The sequence below is a fragment of the Lutjanus erythropterus genome, chromosome 4 (assembly GCF_056507025.1).
Source record: "Lutjanus erythropterus isolate fLutEry1 chromosome 4, fLutEry1.hap2, whole genome shotgun sequence".
Taxonomy (NCBI): domain Eukaryota; kingdom Metazoa; phylum Chordata; class Actinopteri; order Lutjaniformes; family Lutjanidae; genus Lutjanus; species Lutjanus erythropterus.
In genome coordinates, this window is record NC_139320.1 from 37,738,091 (window position 1) to 37,759,907 (window position 21,817).

The following is a 21,817-nucleotide window of genomic DNA, read 5'->3' on the forward strand; positions in this document are numbered from 1 at the left end:
CCAGCAATATATAAAGTTGTTAAAACCAGTTAAACCTCAGTTAGCTACAACTTTAAACAGCTGTTTACATGTTAATGAATCAATAAATCCAATATAATGTGTTTATTGTATGCACCATGAGTGCTTTTACTTTTGATATTCAGAATACATTTAATGAAAATACTTATTTATTCTTTCTTAGACACATGATAATAACAAAACACATTAGGCTGCAATTTCTATGAGTCAAATGCGTACATAGTTGATAAACTACTTTATTTTTACAGTAGCCTGTAGCCTGTCTCTGAAACGTCTTGTATACTGTATGTAGTTACATGCTCCGTGTTTGATTTTTTTTTATTGTTGTATTGTTGTTGCTACCCATTTGTCTTGGTATTATTACTTCTTCTGCCAATGTTTACCTTGCAAACAATGTTATTACACATATAAAATCTGACAATACATTTCTATAAAAAAAAACATTTGAGTCTCCACAACATGAACAGTTCAAATGTTTTTAATAGTAACAAAATAACATGAACATATAGCATTAATATCAAATGAACAGTGAACATTTTACAACAGTTCCTGAGTTGTTACACAAATCATTGACACTAATGTTTGAAATGACAGGCTCAACACTGCAGAAACACACTGAACAGTAAATACTGTAAATTTATTTCCCACAAACAGTTTTATTGCATATTTACAATAAGGTATAGAGTGCAATGTATGAAAATTAAAAGATCCCAAAAAAAAGTATGTATTTATGTACAATAAATACTGAGTCCAAACTGGACAATATGTCCAATACTCACAAAATAATTAGTAAAGCACAGAAGGTCACTTATACACAGAAACAGCACTCTAAAAATCAAACTTCACCACCTGTATAGTACATATTGACTCTGCAGCATAGTGGGATATATGGTATTCAGATTCACGGGTTACTCGTACATATTTGTTATCTTCTGTAAATATAAGACAGGCTGATAAATTGTGCCTTATGAATTGGAGCTCATCAGCCGTTTACAGTCTGCTGCTTATTGCCTGTATAACTACAGTATGTACAAAAACACGTTTCAACTTTCCTCACGTCAAACAACATAAGAACATGTTTATCTTATGAAAAAAGATAATGTAAAGGAGTTTGTAAAACAATTTCAGTGTACTCAGTAAAAAGTTTAACAGTTATAAAAGAGGATTTGTCCAAAAAACTGTGAAGGAATGTAACTTCCAGCAGCTTTTGCAATGACACCATGAACTAGATATCAAATTCCCCAGCTTAGATGTGGTTTTACGGCATAATAAAAACATGCTGGAAAATAAACCTAATAAGAAGTAAAAAAAAACAACTTTTTATCGGAAATGAATACTGACAGAGACTAAAACAAAAAATGATTTTGCGTTATAAAAAACATGAAACAGTGCCACAAAATGATATTAAAATTACTTTGGCAAGTTGGTTGATTTGAGTTTTATGTGCATCAGAGAAAAATGTGCCATGTTACACCTCAAACTTTACCATCTGGAGCGTCATTGTAGCAAGTTAACCTCAACAGTTTGTGTTTTTGTCTCAGTTTCACCTTATCGTCTGTCTCGGCTGTCAAATGATGAATGAAGACTTGTGGCGAAAATGGCCCTGTGAAAAAGAGGAATTAGAAAATTAAACTGCATCTGAAATCCATAATAACATGCTATTTAGTACATTAAAACAGTCAGTGATAGGGATGTAATGATAACAAAACACAAGGTATGATAATACCACTATAAAAAGTCCATGACAAAGAGAAAAAATGAAAAGAAAATCCTTTATTACATAAAAAATCTGATGTGTACAGCATTTTTTGTTCATGTAAAGTTTGTTTTTCTTTTAATTTAAAGTATCGCTGCTTTCCTACTAAAATAAAATAAAAGTAGCAGCCAAGACCTGACCATGTTTAAGAAATTGGCATGAATCATCTCTGGCAATGAATGTTTGCATTATGTGAGTACAACTGCAAAACAAAAACCATACAGCAGTCAGTAGCAGTACTTTTATAAAAATTTAAAAAAGGCAAAAAAAGAAAAAAAGTTAAATAATTAACCATGTACTATCACAGAAGATATCATCACAGTCCTGTATTGTATTGAGACACTTTTTATTGCAATATTGTGATTGTTGTGGAATTTGCCTCACTTGCCTCACTAGCTCTTAGATTGTTTCCTGAGTCTCTCTTTATACGGGTGACAACGCAGTCGTCATAGGTCATCTAACCTGAACAGGCACGCTAGTGGTTGATCACTCTGCACAACTACAGTCCACAGCTGCACAAGTAGGAGAGTAGTGCATCCCCCAGATACTTTCTCCTGAGGTCCGAAGGATATTGGGCAGACAGACTGTCTCCACATTCTCTAGCAGGGCAAAATACATGAGCAAGGCCAACAGTGATTTAGAGCAAAGAGGTATGTATAGCTTCTTGTTTTTCACTTATGCCCAATAGAATTTGTGTACACATAGATAGACACATCAGGCCCATACAAGGTAGCGTGTCAAATTCCAGGGAATGTCAGGGGACAGTTAAATACCTTCACTTGAGAAGTAACCTTCAGAATTGGGTTGGCAGTCACAATATTCTCTGTGTATTGCTAATCTGAATTCTCCTTGATCGAGCTTCATTAAATACTCCCATGTAAGTCATCTGGGACTCCCGAACTCTTCTTCAGTGTCTGAGTGAACCATTCTTCAGAATTTCCACTACAGTGATATTTGATATATTGTTGCATGCCTAATATGTGTGATATTTTTAATATGTATGAAACCTTAGTATAAAACCAGTAGTCAGTGAAGTGCATACTATTACAGGAAATATTACAGTATGCAAGCACTGGACACTTCACTGGCATAAATATCCCACAATGCAATGCAGTAATGATGATGACAATAACAACATAACAGACAAAGACAGACAGTCGGGCATAACATAAATACCCTTTAAATGCAAATATAAATATGGTTTCACTTTGGTAGGCCTTATATTTTTTTAATTAGTTCACTGTTGGTGCAGGTTACCACGGTTACACATTTGCAAGGAGGCTCTCGGGAAGTGACGTCATATGCACTGAACAGTCCATCCAGAAAGATACATCCTACTATTTATTTACACATAAGTATGCTGAAGAATAGTACTCACTTTGTGTATGTAGTGCACAGTACGTGATTTCAGACAGAGCATTAATATGCAGAAGTCCTACTCTAATGGCTTCCTTTGTTCATAGTTAGACATAAAATAAATGCTGTGTATGTTTTGCAGATTTTGTTTACCTCATCTGCATCGCCATAGTCAACACCATCAGTCTGTGCTGGCCAGTTGTAGCTGAAACAAACAAAAAACAAGTTATAAAATCCTTGATAAGATGTAGAATTAAAGACTATCAAAGATTAATATATCGTTAATATATCAACCTGTAATTTATACTCACTTATTTTCACTGTGACCTTTTTGGTTGAAGCACCCACGTTTGAGGGACTGACAAATGGAAACAGCCAAACAGAAGAATATAACCACTGCACCAAACGATTTGAGGAAAATCCCAAGGATGTCGACGTCATCTGTAGCAGGACACAGAGATAAAATCAATGCCTGCCTGCCCAGAAGAATTTTGACGTACACCAACAGAGCATTATGATTTGAGTTCTTGGTTGTTTTGTTTATATTTTTTTTTTCATGATGCTGAAACCATCACTTAATACATGATTTAGCTGATCAGCAGAAGAATTTGATAATGTAAAGATATCAAATATTTGCTGTTGACACCTTGAAAACTTTATATAATTGTGAAAACATGACCAAATTTGCAGATGTATAAAATATAAGCAAAATATATTGGACTTTTTTTTAATATAAACTCTGTACTGATGTGCTTTTGTATGTATTCTTTAAAGTTCTAACATGCGATCAACCTGCCAGGCACTGCACATAAAAATTAGCTTGCATGCCTAAATCTGGATTTTGACATTATGTATAGTATATGATTAATATAAGATCAATAAATGATCAGTTGTGAAATCAATGTAGCCCTAATTTTATAAATCAGTAACCAAAATTAATACAAAGAATTTCTGATTCTAAAAGCATTTCTGCAGCATTTACAGTTGACTACAAAAACTGATTAGAATTTCAGTCAAAACTATGTAGGCAGGAAAAACAACTTTTTGAAACAACAAATTCCAAATATAGTAAATAATAAATAACTCCAAACTATGCGATCCATTCTCCATTCCTCCTCACCTATCTGCATTACTGTCTTCTCCTTACTGTCAACTGTATATTTGTACAAGGGCTCCCAATCTTATCCATGGCAAGGTCCCCCCATAGCATTAGCTTACGGCTGGGGCCCCCCTTTTGCAAGATGTCTTTAAAAACCCAAAGTCGGCTGAGGTTTTTTGGCCTCTGTAGAGCGCTTTTGTTTCAAGTGGTGCTCATGATTAAATGGTTGCATTTGAAATGGTCTCATGCGGCAGTAAATGCGTATTTGATGTACACTGCGTCATACTTACAAATTTTACTTGGCCAGGCCAGGTTAATATTATATATATATATATATATTATTTTTTATTTTAGGTGATCTTAATATACATGTGGACAATAAATCAGACTCCTTTAGTCTAGATTTTTTAAACCTAATTAACTGTATGAATTTCATGCAACATGTTACACAGCCCACCCACAACAGAGGACATGTATTAGACCTGGTCATAACCTATGGCCTGTCGGTACAGGTTTCCTCTGTTGTGGATGTAGGCCTATCAGATCATTTCTGTGTCTTTTTTAAAGTGAACAGTTTTAAGCAACAAGAAATTCCAGAACATACTGTAAGGAAACGCTATCTGACATCTGACGTGGCTGCAAGTTTTATTGATATTTTACGTGATATTCCTCCAGAGATTCTACCTTCTTCTTGTGATTTTATTGTTGATAATTTTAACAGTAAACTCAAGTCAGCACTGGACATAGTTGCACCAGTAAATCTTAGAAAGATTAAAACAAAATCAAAACCTCCCTGGAGAAACAGTAACATAATAAAACTGAAGAGAAATTGCAGAATAGCTGAAAGAAAATGGCGGAAAAACAAACTAACAATTCATTTTCAAATGTTTCAGGAACAGCTGACTATCTACAACAAAGCAGTTAAAAATGCAAGAAGAGAACATTTTTCAAAATTAATCAGTAACAACCACAAAAATCCAAGAGTCCTTTTTTCAACCATTGACCATTTAATTAACCCTGTTTTTAACCGAAGTCTTGAACCAGACTTTTCATGTGAAGATCTTGCAGCCCACTTCAGAAGCAAAATAGATACTATTAGATCTAATATTTTACATTGTCAGTCTACACATTTTAATGTTTCAAAATGTTCACCTTTAAATGAGGAAACACTGGAGAGGTTTGTCCTGGTGGACGCTGAAATGCTTGAGAAAGTTATCTCCCAGTTAAGTTCAGCAACCTGCCTTTTAGACCCCATTCCAACATCATTTTTTAAAGACGTTTATAGCTTTTTAAGAAACGATCTGCTGACCATCACAAATCATTCACTTCAGACTGGCGTTTTCCCCACTGCTTTTAAGACAGCAGTAGTTAAGCCACTCTTGAAGAGGAACAATTTGGACACATCACTACCAGAGAACTATCGACCTGTTTCCAATTTGCCATTTTTAAGTAAGATTTTAGAAAAACTTGTTTTTAACCAGTTAAATGATTTTATGACCTCGACAAACGCTGCTGAAATATATCAATCTGGTTTTAGAAAATATCACAGCACAGAGACAGCATTAGTGAAAATTGTCAATGACATCAGGTCAAACATGGACACAAAAATGCCGTCTGTCTTAGTGCTTTTAGATCTGAGTGCAGCATTTGACACAGTAGATCATACCATTCTTTTAAACAGACTCCATAATTTAATTGGCATCTCTGGCACTGTTTTTAACTGGTTCAAATCATATCTCACAGACAGGAAATTCTTTGTCAGCATGGGTGAACACACATCTAGTTTTTATCAAATGAAATGTGGTGTTCCCCAGGGGTCAATTTTAGGTCCAACTCTTTTTAACCTCTACATGCTACCACTTGGAAATGTCATCAGGAGGCACGGTATCAACTTTCACAGCTATGCAGATGACACACAACTTTACATCGCCGTGTCTCCTGATGACACAGGACCACTTGATGTCCTTTTTAAATGTATTTCAGACATTAAGTCCTGGATGGCAGAGAACTTTCTTCAGCTCAACCAGGACAAAACTCAGGTTTTAGTTATTGGTACAGGGGACCAGAGAGAGAAACTGGCTAGCAAGCTACAGGCCCTCTCTGTTAGCCCGTGTCAGCAAGTCAAAAATCTTGGTGTAATATTTGATGCAGAACTGAATTTTGAGGCTCATATAAAGGATGTCACAAGAAAGGCATTTTATCATTTAAAGAACATCGCCAAAATAAGACAGTTTCTCTCTCAAGCCAATGCAGAGACACTTATTCATGCTTTTATTACTTGCAGGATTGATTACTGCAATGCTCTTCTTTCTGGTCTCCCTAAAAAGAATATTTTACAACTACAATTACTTCAAAACTCAGCCGCTCGGATGCTGACAAAGACCAGAAAGAGAGCTCACATTACACCAATTTTAAAGTCTCTGCATTGGCTTCCTGTACGTTTTAGAATTGATTTTAAAATCCTTTTATTGGTTTATAAAGCTCTTAACGGTCTTGCCCCTTCTTATTTATCTAACTTGCTTTTACCCTATGAACCCAGCAGAGCCCTCAGGTCTTCTGGAAGTGGCCTTTTAACAGTGCCAAAAGTTAAAACTAAAACATACGGTGAGGCATCTTTTTATTACTATGCCCCCCGTTTATGGAATAGCCTGCCTGAAGATCTGAGGGCGACATGTAATATTGATATTTTTAAAGGCAAACTTAAGACCCACCTTTTTAGTCTGGCTTTTAATTAAATTTCTAATTTTATCAATTTTTCTAGGTATTTTATTCATTCTATTCCATTTAATAATTGTCAAATATTTTATATTCTTTTATCTTATGTATTTATTTATTTTTGTTTTTATTATTTATACTTTTATTGTTTTAATATTTTAAATTTATCTCCTGTGTTTCCTCATCTAATTTCTATCTAATTTCCTCATTATCATGATGTAACATGAGTGCTGATTGTATGGGTTTGTGTGATCCTGTGTGTGGGTGTGTGGGCGGGGTTGGGGGTGGGGGGGTATTCTCTTAGCTATGATTGTAAAGCACTTTGTGCTACAATTCCTTTTGTATGAAAAGTGCTATACAAATAAAGTTATTATTATTATTATTATTAATATTGACAGTGATTTGCTGGTACAATTACAATCAATTCATCGGTCTGTGATCAATAATAGATGATATCATTCGGCAATTTAACACATTTGGTTACATTTATGTCAACTCAAAAAAGCAACTATATTATGATTCAGCAATTTTATGAGTCAACTCTTCCAGATAAAATAAAAGCATATCTTAAAGCTGATGATATAGATCAGTATTTTCAGTTTACATCAATAGCATTGAATTGCAGAAATTTGAATCAATATATTGATTCAGATTGATGTATCATTACACCCCTAACACATAGTATAATCCTGATAATATTATTGTAGCCTGATCTTTATCTGCAACTGTGCAGAAATACCAGGTTTTAACAGAATGAATAGACAGGCAAAAAATAAAAAATAAAAAACTGTCAAACATTGATTTAGAATTTGAATGTCAACGTGAATTATTTGGTACAGCACTAACTCCACCTGTCCTGTCGATTTTCTTACATGTAGATTCTTACATGTCATTACCCACCTTCTCAGCTGTTTCCCATTAGTCATTAATTGCTCCAGTATAATGTGTCACCCTTTTGAATCTGGTTTTGTTAGTTGTTAGTCTCCACACACACATTACAGTTTTTTTTTTAATCTAAGAAGTGTCAGAAATTGCCTCTCAAAACACTGACTCAGCCATTGAGACACTCACAGACTTCCATCATTTGCGGGGGACACTGTGCATGTCCTGCATCGTTCTTTGCCTGGCAGTAGTACTCCCCTGCGTCCTCCTTCCTGACTCTTCGAAATTTCTGAGGAGATATTTTTAGAAGCGTTTCAGTGAAATGACACATTGCTTTGTCAACAAAATGCTAAAAGGATGTTTGGCTCTGAATAAATTATTTCCTTTTTGTCTCGTAGCATTTTATGATACGGACGTGAAATGTGGTTAGTAACAGGTTAAATTTCTGCTTTAACCAGTTATTATGTCTTTGAAATGAGCCATAAACACACCACATTGGCTGTGACTGCAACATTATCCTTGTTTCATATGCCAGTTTTTGGCCTGCCTTCCTCGCTGGCTATCTTTACACGCATGGATTAATCCAGCTATTAGTCATACGATGCTTACAGTTTTATTCAGATTAAGCTGTTCACATTTACATTCGATAAGCTGTAATTGAGTATCCGTGATGCTGAAGAGTCCCATCCATAAATAGAACAGTCAGCCAGCAGTCAGCCGACTTCTCATACAGGGAGAAGAAGTTGATTTCTAATAATACAGCTACAGTAATAGGAAACACTACTTGTCGCTTTGCTTGTTAAGATAGTTTGTACAGAGTGAAAACTAATCTAAGTGTTCAATCTACCAATAACAGGTAAAGTTTTGGCCCCGTCTTTCTTACCAGGCCTCCAGTGTCTGGATTGATGCTGTAGGAGGAGTTGACGAACTTAGGGTTGCTTTTGGGGTCCTGAGGAAGCTCCTCATCGTTGAGGAACCAGCGGTACTGAGGAGCAGGGAAGCCCTCGTTCTCCAGACACCTGAGTTCAGTTGATGTTCCAACTGTGACCGCCTTAGGCACGCTGCACCGTGGTACCACTGGTTTCACTGCAACCAGACAGACATGCACCAATCTTTTGTTAAAGATAGCTTTTTGGTAATTTATTTGATCAATCATTTGATGTAAAAAAAAAAAAAAAAAAAGATGCGGAAGTAAATAAAGATTTACTTATACTTTTCAAAACAAAATGTACTTTTGTTGCTATGCTTCACAATAAAAAAAATCAATATCAAACAAGCAGGACAATAACAAAGGCAACAGCAACAAAATAGAATTTACAAAACAATTCAACTGTTTTAAAAATGCACTCCTTCCAAAAGATTATTAATGATTTGTTACAACTCAGAAACAGATACTCATTCTTACTCATTCACTTATTCATTTGCTAATTTAAACTCTACTACAGTCAACTCTGTTGTTGGAGCAACCAGTATTTCAACTTAGCATGTTCCCTTAATCTCTGATGAAACATCACGGTCATTTTATGATTTTGTACAGATTCAATATCCACTTTAAATTTTATCTAATAGAGGTAAACTATTCTAAAAGGGGTGAAAACTCAGCTCAAGATCTTCTCATTACCTTACAGTCTTTGTGCTAAGCTAAGTTTCATTTTTAAGGGACAGGTATAAGATTGGTATTAATTTTCTTATCTAAGTCTTTGCAAAAAAGTGAGTAACCTCCTTATGTCTAACTATTTCTTTAAATTTTGTTTAACAACCCCCAAGTGATAAAATATGTGCTCTATAATAAATATAATTCATGTCTTCTTATTTATGTAATGTCTTTTTTTTAATCTGGACCTTGAGTCTGTAATAAAGTTTAAATTGAATTCAACTGAAATGCACTAATGTAAATTGGATATGTTTCTCAACAGATTGGTCAGTGATGTGGTATATCAGCAAAGTACCCGCTCACCTCTTACTGCAAGACTAATAAGTATCTCATCAAAGTCCCTTTGATCATCGATGGCAGCCACCTCGCAGCGGTACTCTGCAGTGTCTGACCGTGTGGCGTTGAAGATCAGGATGCTGGCTGGCTCTCTGAGCTGAGCTCTGTGCTCCAAGTCCCCTTTAGAGAGAGAAAAAAAACACTTTACAATCGCTCATTCACATACACAGCATGACTTCACAGTTCAGAAAAACAGAATTCAATGCCAAGTTCTTTCAAGGTACCATTCATTCAGCTAAGCTTTGAGGCCTGAGACTTTGAAATGCTGTGGTTCTAACTGGTGGATGGAGTTTTCACAAAGACGTTTTTCAAGCGGCTTACCTGCTATCTTATTTTGAAAGTACACATAACTGGGGACATCATTTTTAATCTTTTTCCATTCAATCCTCGGGTTGTTTGTCGAGATGGACTCTATTAAACAGGTCAGTTCGATGGCTGTGAAGAAGAAAACAGAATGCATGAGAGCAGCAGGAAGCATCCCAAATTAGGAAAAGAAAAGCTACTTTTGGCTAAATAGGTTAGAGTGATTTTCCAGCAACTTACGCTCAAACTCATTTGCCCACACAGTCTTGTCCGTGGTACGGAGGATTACCCCGAGTGACGATGGAATGTGACCTGTGGAAAAAAAGAGAGACATTAAACGCTGAGTAACCCTGATGGCACACACAAACATTTTCATTAGCAGACATTATCAACTGGGCATGTTGCCTAATAAACAGCGGATTAGAGTGATAAATATAGAAGCTTGCAGAGAGTGTGAGAGCCTTTGGGATCTGAATTAGGGTCAACATATCTCATTAATTACTTCCCATTTCTGTTTCAGAAGATTAACACCTGGGGCCAAAATGCGTAAGTTTTTACATGCACTTTAATGTGTAACGTGTACTGACTCCTGAGAAGAAATATTCTGACTTCAGCATGTGATTTGGGTCCTTTATGGTGCTTAATTGGATGATAATTTGGCTGGTGATGGCACAATGAATGAGAGAGCAGGTTCAAAATGTTAAATTGCTGCAATAAAAATATTAATAGGCGAGTGCCTGGACAGTGAGATGGTTTTATGGTTTTGGCTTGACTCCACCAACTGCATTTTAAGTCAAACCGTGACTGAGGTTACAGTGCTGACTTTCAGCTTTTCAGTTTTTTCTTTGAGAGTGTTGACACACCCTGGGGAGCCAGTGTAGGCAAACTTTCATGCACAGTTCCTCCAGTTTTAGGACAACATAGTACGACAATAATTTTAAGCGTACAGACAAGGAAACCAAGAGGTTTTTAGGCAAAATTATTTAAAGACCTCAAGTGAGTATTTATTTTATTACTGAAGACCAAAACCAAAGGCAACAAGCTCCAGAAACATGTAAACTCTCAAGATGGAACTGCAGTACAGTCATTTATAAACAATTAATTATTTATGGTGTTTTCTTTTGTGTTTAAGTTTTTTTAGTACATCGTAACTTGATATGTTGCACGTACAAGAGTATATCAGTTTCTTTAACTACTGGTTCTTAGAATTTATAGAGGATAATCATTAGAAACCAATGAAAATGTTTGTTGACCATTATAATCAGCCCAATATTGGCCTGTCCCAGTGTATTGGTCTATATCAGTATCGGCATATATGTTGTCTGATATGCACTGATACGAAAACCTTTTTGAACAGAAAATAATGCACATTTCTATTTGTCAGCTTTATAGGCAGCATTCTGCCCCACTTTTATTTTTTGTTCATTTATTCCTCCATAAGTAGGCTGAGTGGTTAAATAAACCATTGCCAGAATCCCCCCAAATTAGCATATTAGGAGACGGGTAGGTATATCCAAACAAAAATTTAAATTTTTACTCGCAAGGACTAATTCTTTAATGTACATGAACAAACATTTAGATTGTATGTATGTGGTACTGTAGGCTAATCACACTTTGTATTAATTTTTATTTGTAAAAGTGCTTTGAAGAACCCTTGTTTTTCTCAAGATGTTTGTTTCGCTTGTTTTGGGAATTGTTCATTGACTTACAATAATGTGTTGTGTTATGCTGCATACTGTATAAAATGGAAAAACTACATGAAAAAAACTGAATTATAAAAAAACATTGGTTCTTATGCTGAGAAGTATAAATCGTCTGATTGAAGCTTTTTTACTTTCCTTGGTCTGGTTAAGGAGAACTACCAGAAGAAGAAAAAAGAGGGACAATGCTTTCAGATACAAAGTGAATGGGGTTGTTGTCTGATGCCTGTCAAAAAAAAAAATCTGACAATATAATATGAGCATCTGCATTGCTAGTTCACTAGATCTCACTTGTGACAATGTGCCTCTTAATGAGAAAAAGAGTTGGTCGATGATGTGTCACTCATTACAGCAGAGAATCTCCCATTTCTTTACTCTAACAAACATATTCATACACCCTATAACATCACAGCACTCACTGTTTTTATTTAATTTTTCAACTAGTTTATTTTTTTCTTTGGGAAAGAGCTTCTTTGGTAAGTTGTGACACTAATTTGCACTGAGGTTTTGCAGAATAAATAATTTATCAAGATCCCCAAACAAAACAAATCAGAAGCACAAAAATAACTTAACGGTGGTGGGAATGTGCTTAAATTCGTAGCACATTTAATCATCCGCCTTGGTTTCCCCCTGGCACAAACAACACATGAGATATGTACTTATTTTAAGTTCTGTGCTTGAGTGCACTCCTTTAAGCAATCTGTGTTATTTTGCAAATGTCAGATTTTAATGGCAAGAGGCACAATTCTCTAGTTTTTGTCAAATTTGGGCCAGCAGAATGCCAATTTATGCGGAAAATAAGTGACTATAGAGCGAGGAGGGGTGTGCGACAACAAATTAAGAAAATACGAATATTACAATTTCAAATGCTGAGGATAAATAAGCATGTTTCCACCTACTGCTGGTACCCTATACTCAACCTATTGTGTGTGTGCCACTTCTAAATGCAATAATTGCTGGGTACACACGCGACTAACAGCACCCCTGCTGAGTAATGAAGGCAGAGGGGTTTCAAATGAAGGCTGAAATGAGATAATAACAATTATCTGAGCGGGCCTTGAATACTGCAAGACATCCCCTCCTGTTTGCCCGAGGCACTGTGACTAACTGAGGTTTTTATTCAATGCGGCCTCGTTACTGCACGAGTGACGCTGAGCTGTACAGTAGGTAGCATATAGCTGACACTCAACCTGAATGAAAGGATGATGAAAACGTGGCTCCTGCCAAAGCATCCGGTCATATACAAGCACAGCTGCGGACACTGATGAGATCTGACTCCCAGGTCTCAGCTTCCGTCTCTGTTGCTGACTTTCCCACCCTGTACATCAAGAGCTATTTTTAGCCCAGCTGTGACTGGACATCCTGAGAGACACAGGCTCCACCAACAAAAGCTCCCTCGGCATATGGACGTACTGGGTATCAAGCCTTGAAACTAACTCTGTGAGCTGCTTCAAATACTGTGGACATGCAGAGTAGTGGGCGTGAACTACAATAAAAGCAGAAGATTACTTCATACTGCAAGTTTACATAAAGAGAAAAGGAGTATAAACACAGACATCTGCTACATCCACACTGAACAAGTGTCAAATTACAGAAAAACACTGAACACTAACAACTCTCCTCATTTCAGGGATTACAACATATCAGTGTGTAATATGTTATTCTAAGGAAAATCATTAATTTAATGAAGCTTTGCTTGGGTCCATTTGTTTTTTAAACCCCTCTGTAACACTGATTAAAGGTCCTTGGGGGTGACCTTTGTCATGTCATCCTTCCCCCTCCCTTTTCTTTGGCCAAATTTCACAATAACTACACTAGAAAAAGGTCCATTTTTATAAAGTTTTCTGTCCTTATTACTCACAGTAAGCAATCATGGGACCATTAAAGGGACAGTTCAGGCCAAAATCAGAAATACATATTCTGGAAATATCAACAGTGGAGATGTCTGCCTCCTCTCCAATATAATGGGACTAGATAACACCCAGCAACAGCTTGTGGTGCTCAAAGCAACAGAAAGATACATTTGAAAAATTCAACACCATTGTCTCTTTCCAGAAGTAAAGACCCAGTTTCACAAGATAAGCAACAGACCTTGTTGTGAGCAACATCATTTAGGAACTACTTTCTTTCTACAAGTTCTGGTAGATTCTACTGCAGAAAGAAAATAGTTCCTACCATGACACTGCTCACAACAAAGTCTGTAGATAATGTTGAGTAACCGGATGATGACCTCTGGAAAGAGATATTGCTGTTGAATTTTTCAAATGTATTTTTTGGCACTTTGAGTACCACAAGCCGAGTGCTATTTTGTCACATTATATTGCAGAGAGGGTATGTCTCTCATATCTTTGTTGATATCTCCAAAACTCAACAACTCTCACCAAAACAATCTACATCAGTGGTCTGCAACCTTTATGACCAAAAGAGACATTTTTGGCCAAAAAAGGGGGGAAAAATCTGTCTGGAGCCGCAGCTATTAAATGCTCTCTTTTCCCTGAAGACCTTTTTTTGGCAGCCATAGTTTATGGAGACTCAAGAAGACAAGCCACCATCACAATTTGGAGGAAAAGACACCGAGCCATAGACACAGTCTTTGATATTTTACTTGATGAAATATTAACATTTTTTTGACATTTGGTGTACAACATACTGCGATAGATTTCTGAGTTTTGTGTGCAAACTTTCTGCTTACCTTTAGTTGAGATAATTTACTATTCTTATAGTAAAAGTTAAAGTTAGAGAAACTCAAAAAAATTGTTTTTCAAAATTTGGTCACAGTTATCTGTGAACCTGAGTTTTTACTATTTTGTTGCCTTAAAATTAAATGTTTTATGCCATAATTTTTTAAATACAACATTTTTGGGTTTCTAAACTTCAAATATTTAAATTTATCTAAAGAAGAAAAGTAAATTATCTCAAAAAAGATCAGTAGTTGGCAAAACTTTTTCAAAACTGAAAAATTTGACTTGGGCTCAAAACTGATGTACTATGTATGTAGTATGTTGGCTTGAGATTTTGAGTTGTCTCAACTTTTTCAAAGACCTACAACAATGAAACATGAATTTTTTTTTTTTTTTTTTTTTGCCAAAGTTCACAGGGAGCCACTGGAGAGGAGCTGAAGAGCCGCATGTGGCTCTGGAGCCTCACGTTGCACACCTCTGATCTACATGGATAAATAGCATTACAGGTAAGATGATTTGGGGAATGAACAGTCCCTTTAAATCTGAGGTTACAAGTCTTGCCATTATTCTAGATTGAGATCTAAGCTTCAAGTTCCACATTAACAAGGTGGCGAAAACATATTTTTCCATCCTAAGAAACATAGCTAAAGTACAACTATTTATAAATTAAAAAGTTGCTGGAAAACTGATACGTGTCTTTTAGGGTGAGAGGAGCTGACATCTGACAGAGCCGCAGCTCCGACTAGTTGCGGGATAAATATTTTAAATGACTAGTATATCTGGTGCTGACTAGCGTGTGTGGGGACGTTTAATCGTACAGTGGACTAATTGCATGCATCCCTATTGTTTACTACTTGTCTAAAACACTGGAATCATCTGTAGCCAGTTTATTGGAGGTTCCAAAAAAACAGACGAAAGAAAATCAGGGGAACTGCATTTGTTAATTAAAGTTCTCACTAAATATTTTTAAAAGGAAGTTAAAAACATATCTCTTAGCTAACCATGATCATCCTGATACAGCCCTAAAACCCTTTTCTGCATTTTTGCATCATACTTGCACATTTCTGCACTTCTTTTACCGTGTTATGTGATTTTACTTTAATTTTATTATTGTTTCCAGTTTGTTTTCTCCTCCACTTTATGTAATGCATTTTATGTTTATGTATTCTATTGCCATCTAGAGCAGCCATTAATGATTATTTTCATTTTTGATTAATATGCCAATTATTTTCATGGTTAATAAATTAATAAAAAAAAGAAAAAAAGAAAAACATTCATCACAATTTCCCAGAGCCCAAAGTGACATCTTCAAATTCCTTGTTTTGTCCAACCAACAGCCCAAAAACCAATGACTCTTCATTTGCTATCATAAATGACAAAGAAAAGCTTTTTGCTTGAAAAATGACTGAAACGATTAATTGCTTATAAAATAGGTGGCAACTAATCAAGTAATCGATTAATCGACAAAAAATTGCAGCTCTTTTTTCTTCCCTACTTTTACTAGTACTATTAAGCGGGTTTTATGTTCCATCCTATTTCAAATTAATTATGGCATCTATCCCTGTTTTTACGATTATTCTATGTCTAATGTTTTGTGAAGATGCATTCTATTCTCATCGTTATTTTTTTACTATTCTTATCAAGTGAAGAAATATTGGCTACATTATTGATAGTATTTTTTCCCAGCTATTATGTTCATTGTATGTCTTTATGTGAAGCACTTAGTGCATGTAATTTCTTTGTTGTAAAGCACTTTGGGCTGCATTTCTGCATGAAAGGTTCAAATCAACTTTCTTATTATCATTATAACTATTATAACAGATACAGTGGATACAAGCTGCAGGAGTATGATAGGTGCACACTTGTGTAACCAAAATCAAAAATAAGTGTACCAACATCTTAATCAGGCACAGTGTTGACATGATTCTTTAAAAAAGAAAAGTAGGCCGTGGGAAAGAATACCCACAGTCAATTAACAAGACAATGTGTACCTAATTACTAATACAAGCTCAGAATAAAAGCATCCATACAACAATGGCTGGTTCCCCGGTGACACAATGTAGGCTGAGGAAGACAATATTTTTGAATTATAAAGATAATCTCTGTGCTTGCTGGAAACCAAACACAGGCTCATTTTTAATCCCTGTGTTATTGTAATGCATAGACAAAGTAGGTCTATAGTCGGTTCTAAGAGAAATGTTCTCTTTAATAGCCGCATTCTGCAATCCTCTTATGTGCTAAATATGAAAACAAGTACCCATCCCCATCCCTGCAACAAACAAAAATGTTGAACCAGTGCATCTATAAAAAGCTTTGTTCCCAGACATTCCAATGCAGTCGCTGCAAATATGCTGAAGGCAGAGTCAGCTGCGAGCAACATGGAGAGACCAAGGACCGCTGGGATTCACTGCGTACTGGACTGACTGTGTAATAACAACTAATCACTCCAGTTCAGATTAATATGAGACAGTCATGTTGTCCTAAGCTCTTAAGGGAAATGTGAGAAAGGGACACGTGAACTGCATTTTCCAGGCCACACGAATGACGCTGGTGAAATAAAATACCTTAAACTGCAGGATCCCAGAGTGAAGAAACTATGAGATAAAATTAAGTTTTAACCTGATCGCAAATTTTCCAAGATAACAAAAATGTGTTTTCTATCTATCTTAGTTTATTTTACACCTTATCCTATTCTATTCTAAATTTAATTTTATGTATATATATCCTATGTGTTTCTAGCATGAATTGACTACAAAATCTATTTGTGCAACTCTGTGTTGTATAGTCATAAATTACCTTGATACCTTGAAATGTGCACAAAACATCAACAAAATTTTCATCTGATGGAATGGTGTAGCCATAAAAATGCAGAGTCAAGGGACTGAATACCAAGTAAGATAAGATAAGATAAGATAAGATAAGATAAGATAAGATAAGATAAGATAAGAAAGAGATAAAAAGAATTTAACTATTTAAGAATTCATGGACTGATAATGTATGTTTTGTGTACCATTTCTCCAGAGCACAGATTTTCTTACAGTTTGGTTTGGTCTGTCTTTAAATGGTTGTCCCTGTGCCATGTTTGATATTGTTATGAGCCATTTGTTGAATAGGGAAAGGCAGACGTGAGCAGCTGTTTCAACCCTAGAGCCTTATTGCTTTATAATTCTGTTCATTTAGAGTTAATCAAATATTGACTGTTAATGTCCAACTGTGTCTTAAGGTAAATGCACAAAATTTGCAAACCTAACACAAAATATCAACAATATTTTTATTTGATGGAATGATGTAACCATCAAGGCCATGCAGTCTTAGGTTATTATATTTCACTTAATGTAAACTAGAGCTGCAAAAACTAGTCAGTTCACTCGCTAGTCAACTCAGCAAGTATTTTAATAATGGATTATCTTATTTTTTTAGCCATTTTTAAAATAAAAGTACTAAGTAAGTTGCTGTTGCTGCTTTTCTTTATCATATATGACTGAGAACCAAATATCTTTGGGTTTTGATCAAATAAAACAAGCAACATGAATAAGTTCCCTTGTTCTGTGGGAAATTAAATTCTGATATTTTATTGGTCATACCAGAAGGCAGTTCCCATAGCGAGATACCAAGTGAGTTTGGAAAGAGAACAATTTATCTATTGATCAAAAAAAAAATGATCGACAACAGATTAACTGATAACAACATGGACATGAAATGTTAATTTAAGTTGCTTACTGAAAGCTGTTGAATTAACCCCAACAAATATCACATCATGACAATTTTAAGTTTGTTTTCAGTAAAAAATTGCAATTGTGATTGTAATGCGAAAAATTAATTCCTATTAACGGTACAATTGCTATTTTAAAAATATACATACAATATTACTTTTTTTACCATATAGTACAGCCTTAAAAAAAAGTCAGTATGGAATAATATTATTTTTCCTTCTTTAAAGCTACTTAATCTGAATTTATGGGGAAACTGGATGTTAACATCATCAACTGGGTTTAACATCATCTTGCTCCAAATTCAGAACCATGGGAGGCAAGCAATTACATTAATTTTGTCTTAATTTAAACAAAGTAATTTAAATTCATGCACCATTGTGTCCAAGTTATATTAAGCATGAATTAAACAATGTTAAAATTGATTAATTATTTAAAGGCAGTCTAAAACTTGAGGGCAGAATTTTAGACTATTAACATTAGTTTAAAATAAAACTTGCTACTGTGGTAGTGAGCTAAACTTACCTACTGCATCCACCATGTCAGCCGTGGCCTTCAGAGCCACACAACACTGAACATAATAAATCAAGCTTTGCACTTTTGGTCACTTAGTCATCAGCAGAGAGGACCTGTGTGAAAAGCTCAACGCTTACAGATGCAATCTGCCATTTGGAAATGACCCCACCACTCCACTGCAAGTTTTCACCCAGCAGCAGCAGCAGGGTGACCTCACACTAAGTGCACACACCAGGGTGGATACAACAAATCACCCACCACCAGCAGCTGCATTGATCCACCCAAAAGCTCCAGCTGTTGTTGGACAGGGATGATGAGGCATGTCATCCTCTCCATGACTGACTCTTCATTTTTCAGCAGCACCATCAATCACCACGTGACCACTAAAGGTCAATACTCATACACTCTTATCAAATCCACCACTTGGATGAGATGCAGGCTTACAGAGATGGCATTTGAACTTTGGATTTAACTAGTAAGAACTCACATATTAAGCACAGATTTTAAATGCATGCATCTGTGGTTATAATGTATGCACAGTAACGTTACATACAGCAGATGTATGTTATTTGAGATGCTCTTGCAGGCCTTGTGATGTCTGTTACCCTTCATCATCTCAGGGCTGACACGACTGGCTCTCCTGCCTACCATGTGTCTGCCTTTTCGGTCGCCCAAAGTCACATCTGGTTTGTTTTCATTCTAGAAATTTCCTCACAATTACTCGCCAGTGACAAACACATCAGCCACAATGTCGAGGCTTGGTTAAATGTCCTGACAGTAAAGAAATAAAGCGACACTTGACGCTTTAACACCGTCTCCCATGCCGTTTAAACGGCTCTGGTTAGCAAACAGTACCGTTAACATTTAAATTCACACGTTAAAACGTGACAGATTCTCTTACAACTACGTCATTTTTCAGGTTTGACTCGCGCAACAAAAACGTTACGGTACCCGTTAAAGAAAGAATATTTCAATGACAATAAAAAAAACGCCAAATAAAACACCACAATACACAACAACACTGCTCTCTTAACAATTCTCAATCTGTCTCTGTCAAGCTAACGTCTGCTCTACCGTTAGCATTGACAGCTTCGTTACTGCTTCACATTTAACTAACGGCAGCCGTTAACCTCGTCAAATGCAGGAACGGCTTGATAACAGCTGCGCGTGAAGGGTGAAAGAACTTACCGAGGCTGGCGTAAAGAACAAAACAAGCTATGAGTCGCACAATCGCCATCTTGCAGCGTCTAATTTATGGGTTACAGTAGCACACACTCAGCAGCACCTCTGAGAGGTATGAGTGAGGATGGGGGCAGAACAGACTGGTGGATGTTGCCATCGACGAGTTTCCATAGCTACAAGGAGCGGGGGGGCTGAGCCCTGACCGCTGTCTGACAGGAGGAAGGCGGTGCCAGATATGCACTACTCCTCCTCCTCCTAAACTAGTGGTAGGGGAGGTATGTAAAAGTATGTGAGAGCAATTAAGAAAAAGTAAAGTAAGCTTATTAACGGTACTATGACACTAACTAATCCAGTTCCAGCTGTCGGCTGTCTTCACCATTCTAAGCGCACAAACTTTACCTTATTGGTTCACAACTGTGTGACTGTTTTGCACCGCTTCTGATTGCACCTTCACCATGGTCATGTACAGAGCCATGGTCAGGTGGAATTCATTGCCATTGCATATTGTTCAAGAGGATACTAAAGCTCATTTTAAAATTTTGTTAAAAAAAAGTATTTACAGTTATTTAAGGAAACATAGATGAGGTAAATGGTGTAAGAAATAAAAATGTAAACCTGGTGAAAGCAGAGAATGTGAAAAGTTTTTGTACCCTAGTTCTTGGATTTCAATGTGTTGAGGCACAGGATGGATAAATATTATTTAAGGTCATTCTGATTATATGTTAATTCTGAAAAATTATGAATGTATGTGCATATGAAAGGATCAAGTTTCTATGATTTCTGGATCAATAATAATAATGATGGATTTATAATTCTGTTTCATGATTTAATGGATGTTGTACTGAATGACAATTTGTTTCTCTACCTTATCTTACATATTTATTTTAGTTTACTGTAAATTTAAGAGATGAGCTTTTTATGTTTGTTGTGTTTATGTGGTTGTGGTGTCTATAAGTGTCATTGTGTGTATGTGTGTGGACCCCAGGAAGAATAGCCGATGCTTATGCTGGTGCTAATGGGGATCCTAATAAAGACAAAGACAAAGACCATGGTCATGGCTAATTGCATATGGTGTAGTGCAACTAGCTGTTGTGCACATCTTGTCTCCAAACCCACCTTACCTCATGTCTTATGTATATTAAATGTTATCCTATAGTATATAGTATAGTGTTCTAGTATAGTACTTGTACTTGTTTATACTTGGCATAGTGTATCCTTGTATATTACTCTTGTATATTTTTAGATTTTAATATAGTTTGCTCTTGTATATATTTTCTGTATTCTCAGATATTCTATAGATATTTATCTTTAATATTTATGGAGTATGCCAAGGATTTCCTTGTACACTGTACTGTGTTTTAATTTAGTTAAAAGTTGGGGTTTACTTTTCTATCTCTTTTTCTCTTCTGGTGTTTACATTTACTGTGCTACATGCTACATGCTACGTTTGGTGACTTGCTGCTGTAACAGAAGAATTTCCCAGGTTGGGATCATTGAAGTACTACCCATCTATCTAAGTCAAGTGATGGAGGACACATTGTCACACTTTATGGCTTTGCCCTTCACTTACTATCTGCGCCCCAAATATTTGATTGATATGTAAAGGCCTGTAAAAGAACCATCCCAAAAGGAAGCAGAATTCATGGACACTGCTCACAATCCACTCTGTGCTTTTCTAAAACCATCTAACACTCCCTGATGGTGGGATGATTGTCTCCAAAAGACTCATTTTGAGGGAATGAAAATCACCCTCCCCCTTTCCTTTCAGAGATGGTTGGCTGATATTATTTCAGTCAAACAGATGGAAAAAAAAACTTAGGTTCTTGAGAACCAAATCAATTTTTAGAAATTTTACATATCTCTAGATGAGACCGGGAGAACATGAGTAACTCGCCCAGCTAATTTCTCA

At 36.0% G+C, this 21,817-nt stretch overlaps 1 protein-coding gene across 1 annotated transcript; it reads right to left on the reverse strand.

Moving 5' to 3' along the window:
• Positions 1 to 480: 480 nt before the first annotated feature.
• On the reverse strand, positions 481 to 20,066 carry jam3a (junctional adhesion molecule 3a). Its single transcript, XM_084717894.1, has 9 exons — positions 19,915 to 20,066; positions 10,360 to 10,431; positions 10,138 to 10,251; positions 9,784 to 9,936; positions 8,710 to 8,912; positions 8,016 to 8,115; positions 3,442 to 3,571; positions 3,284 to 3,335; positions 481 to 1,621 (listed from the first exon to the last, which is right to left on the reverse strand). Exons 1-9 carry the CDS (start codon positions 19,961 to 19,963, stop codon positions 1,586 to 1,588), a joined length of 909 nt encoding a protein of 302 aa, XP_084574020.1. The 5' UTR covers positions 19,964 to 20,066; the 3' UTR covers positions 481 to 1,585.
• Positions 20,067 to 21,817: the final 1,751 nt, after the last annotated feature.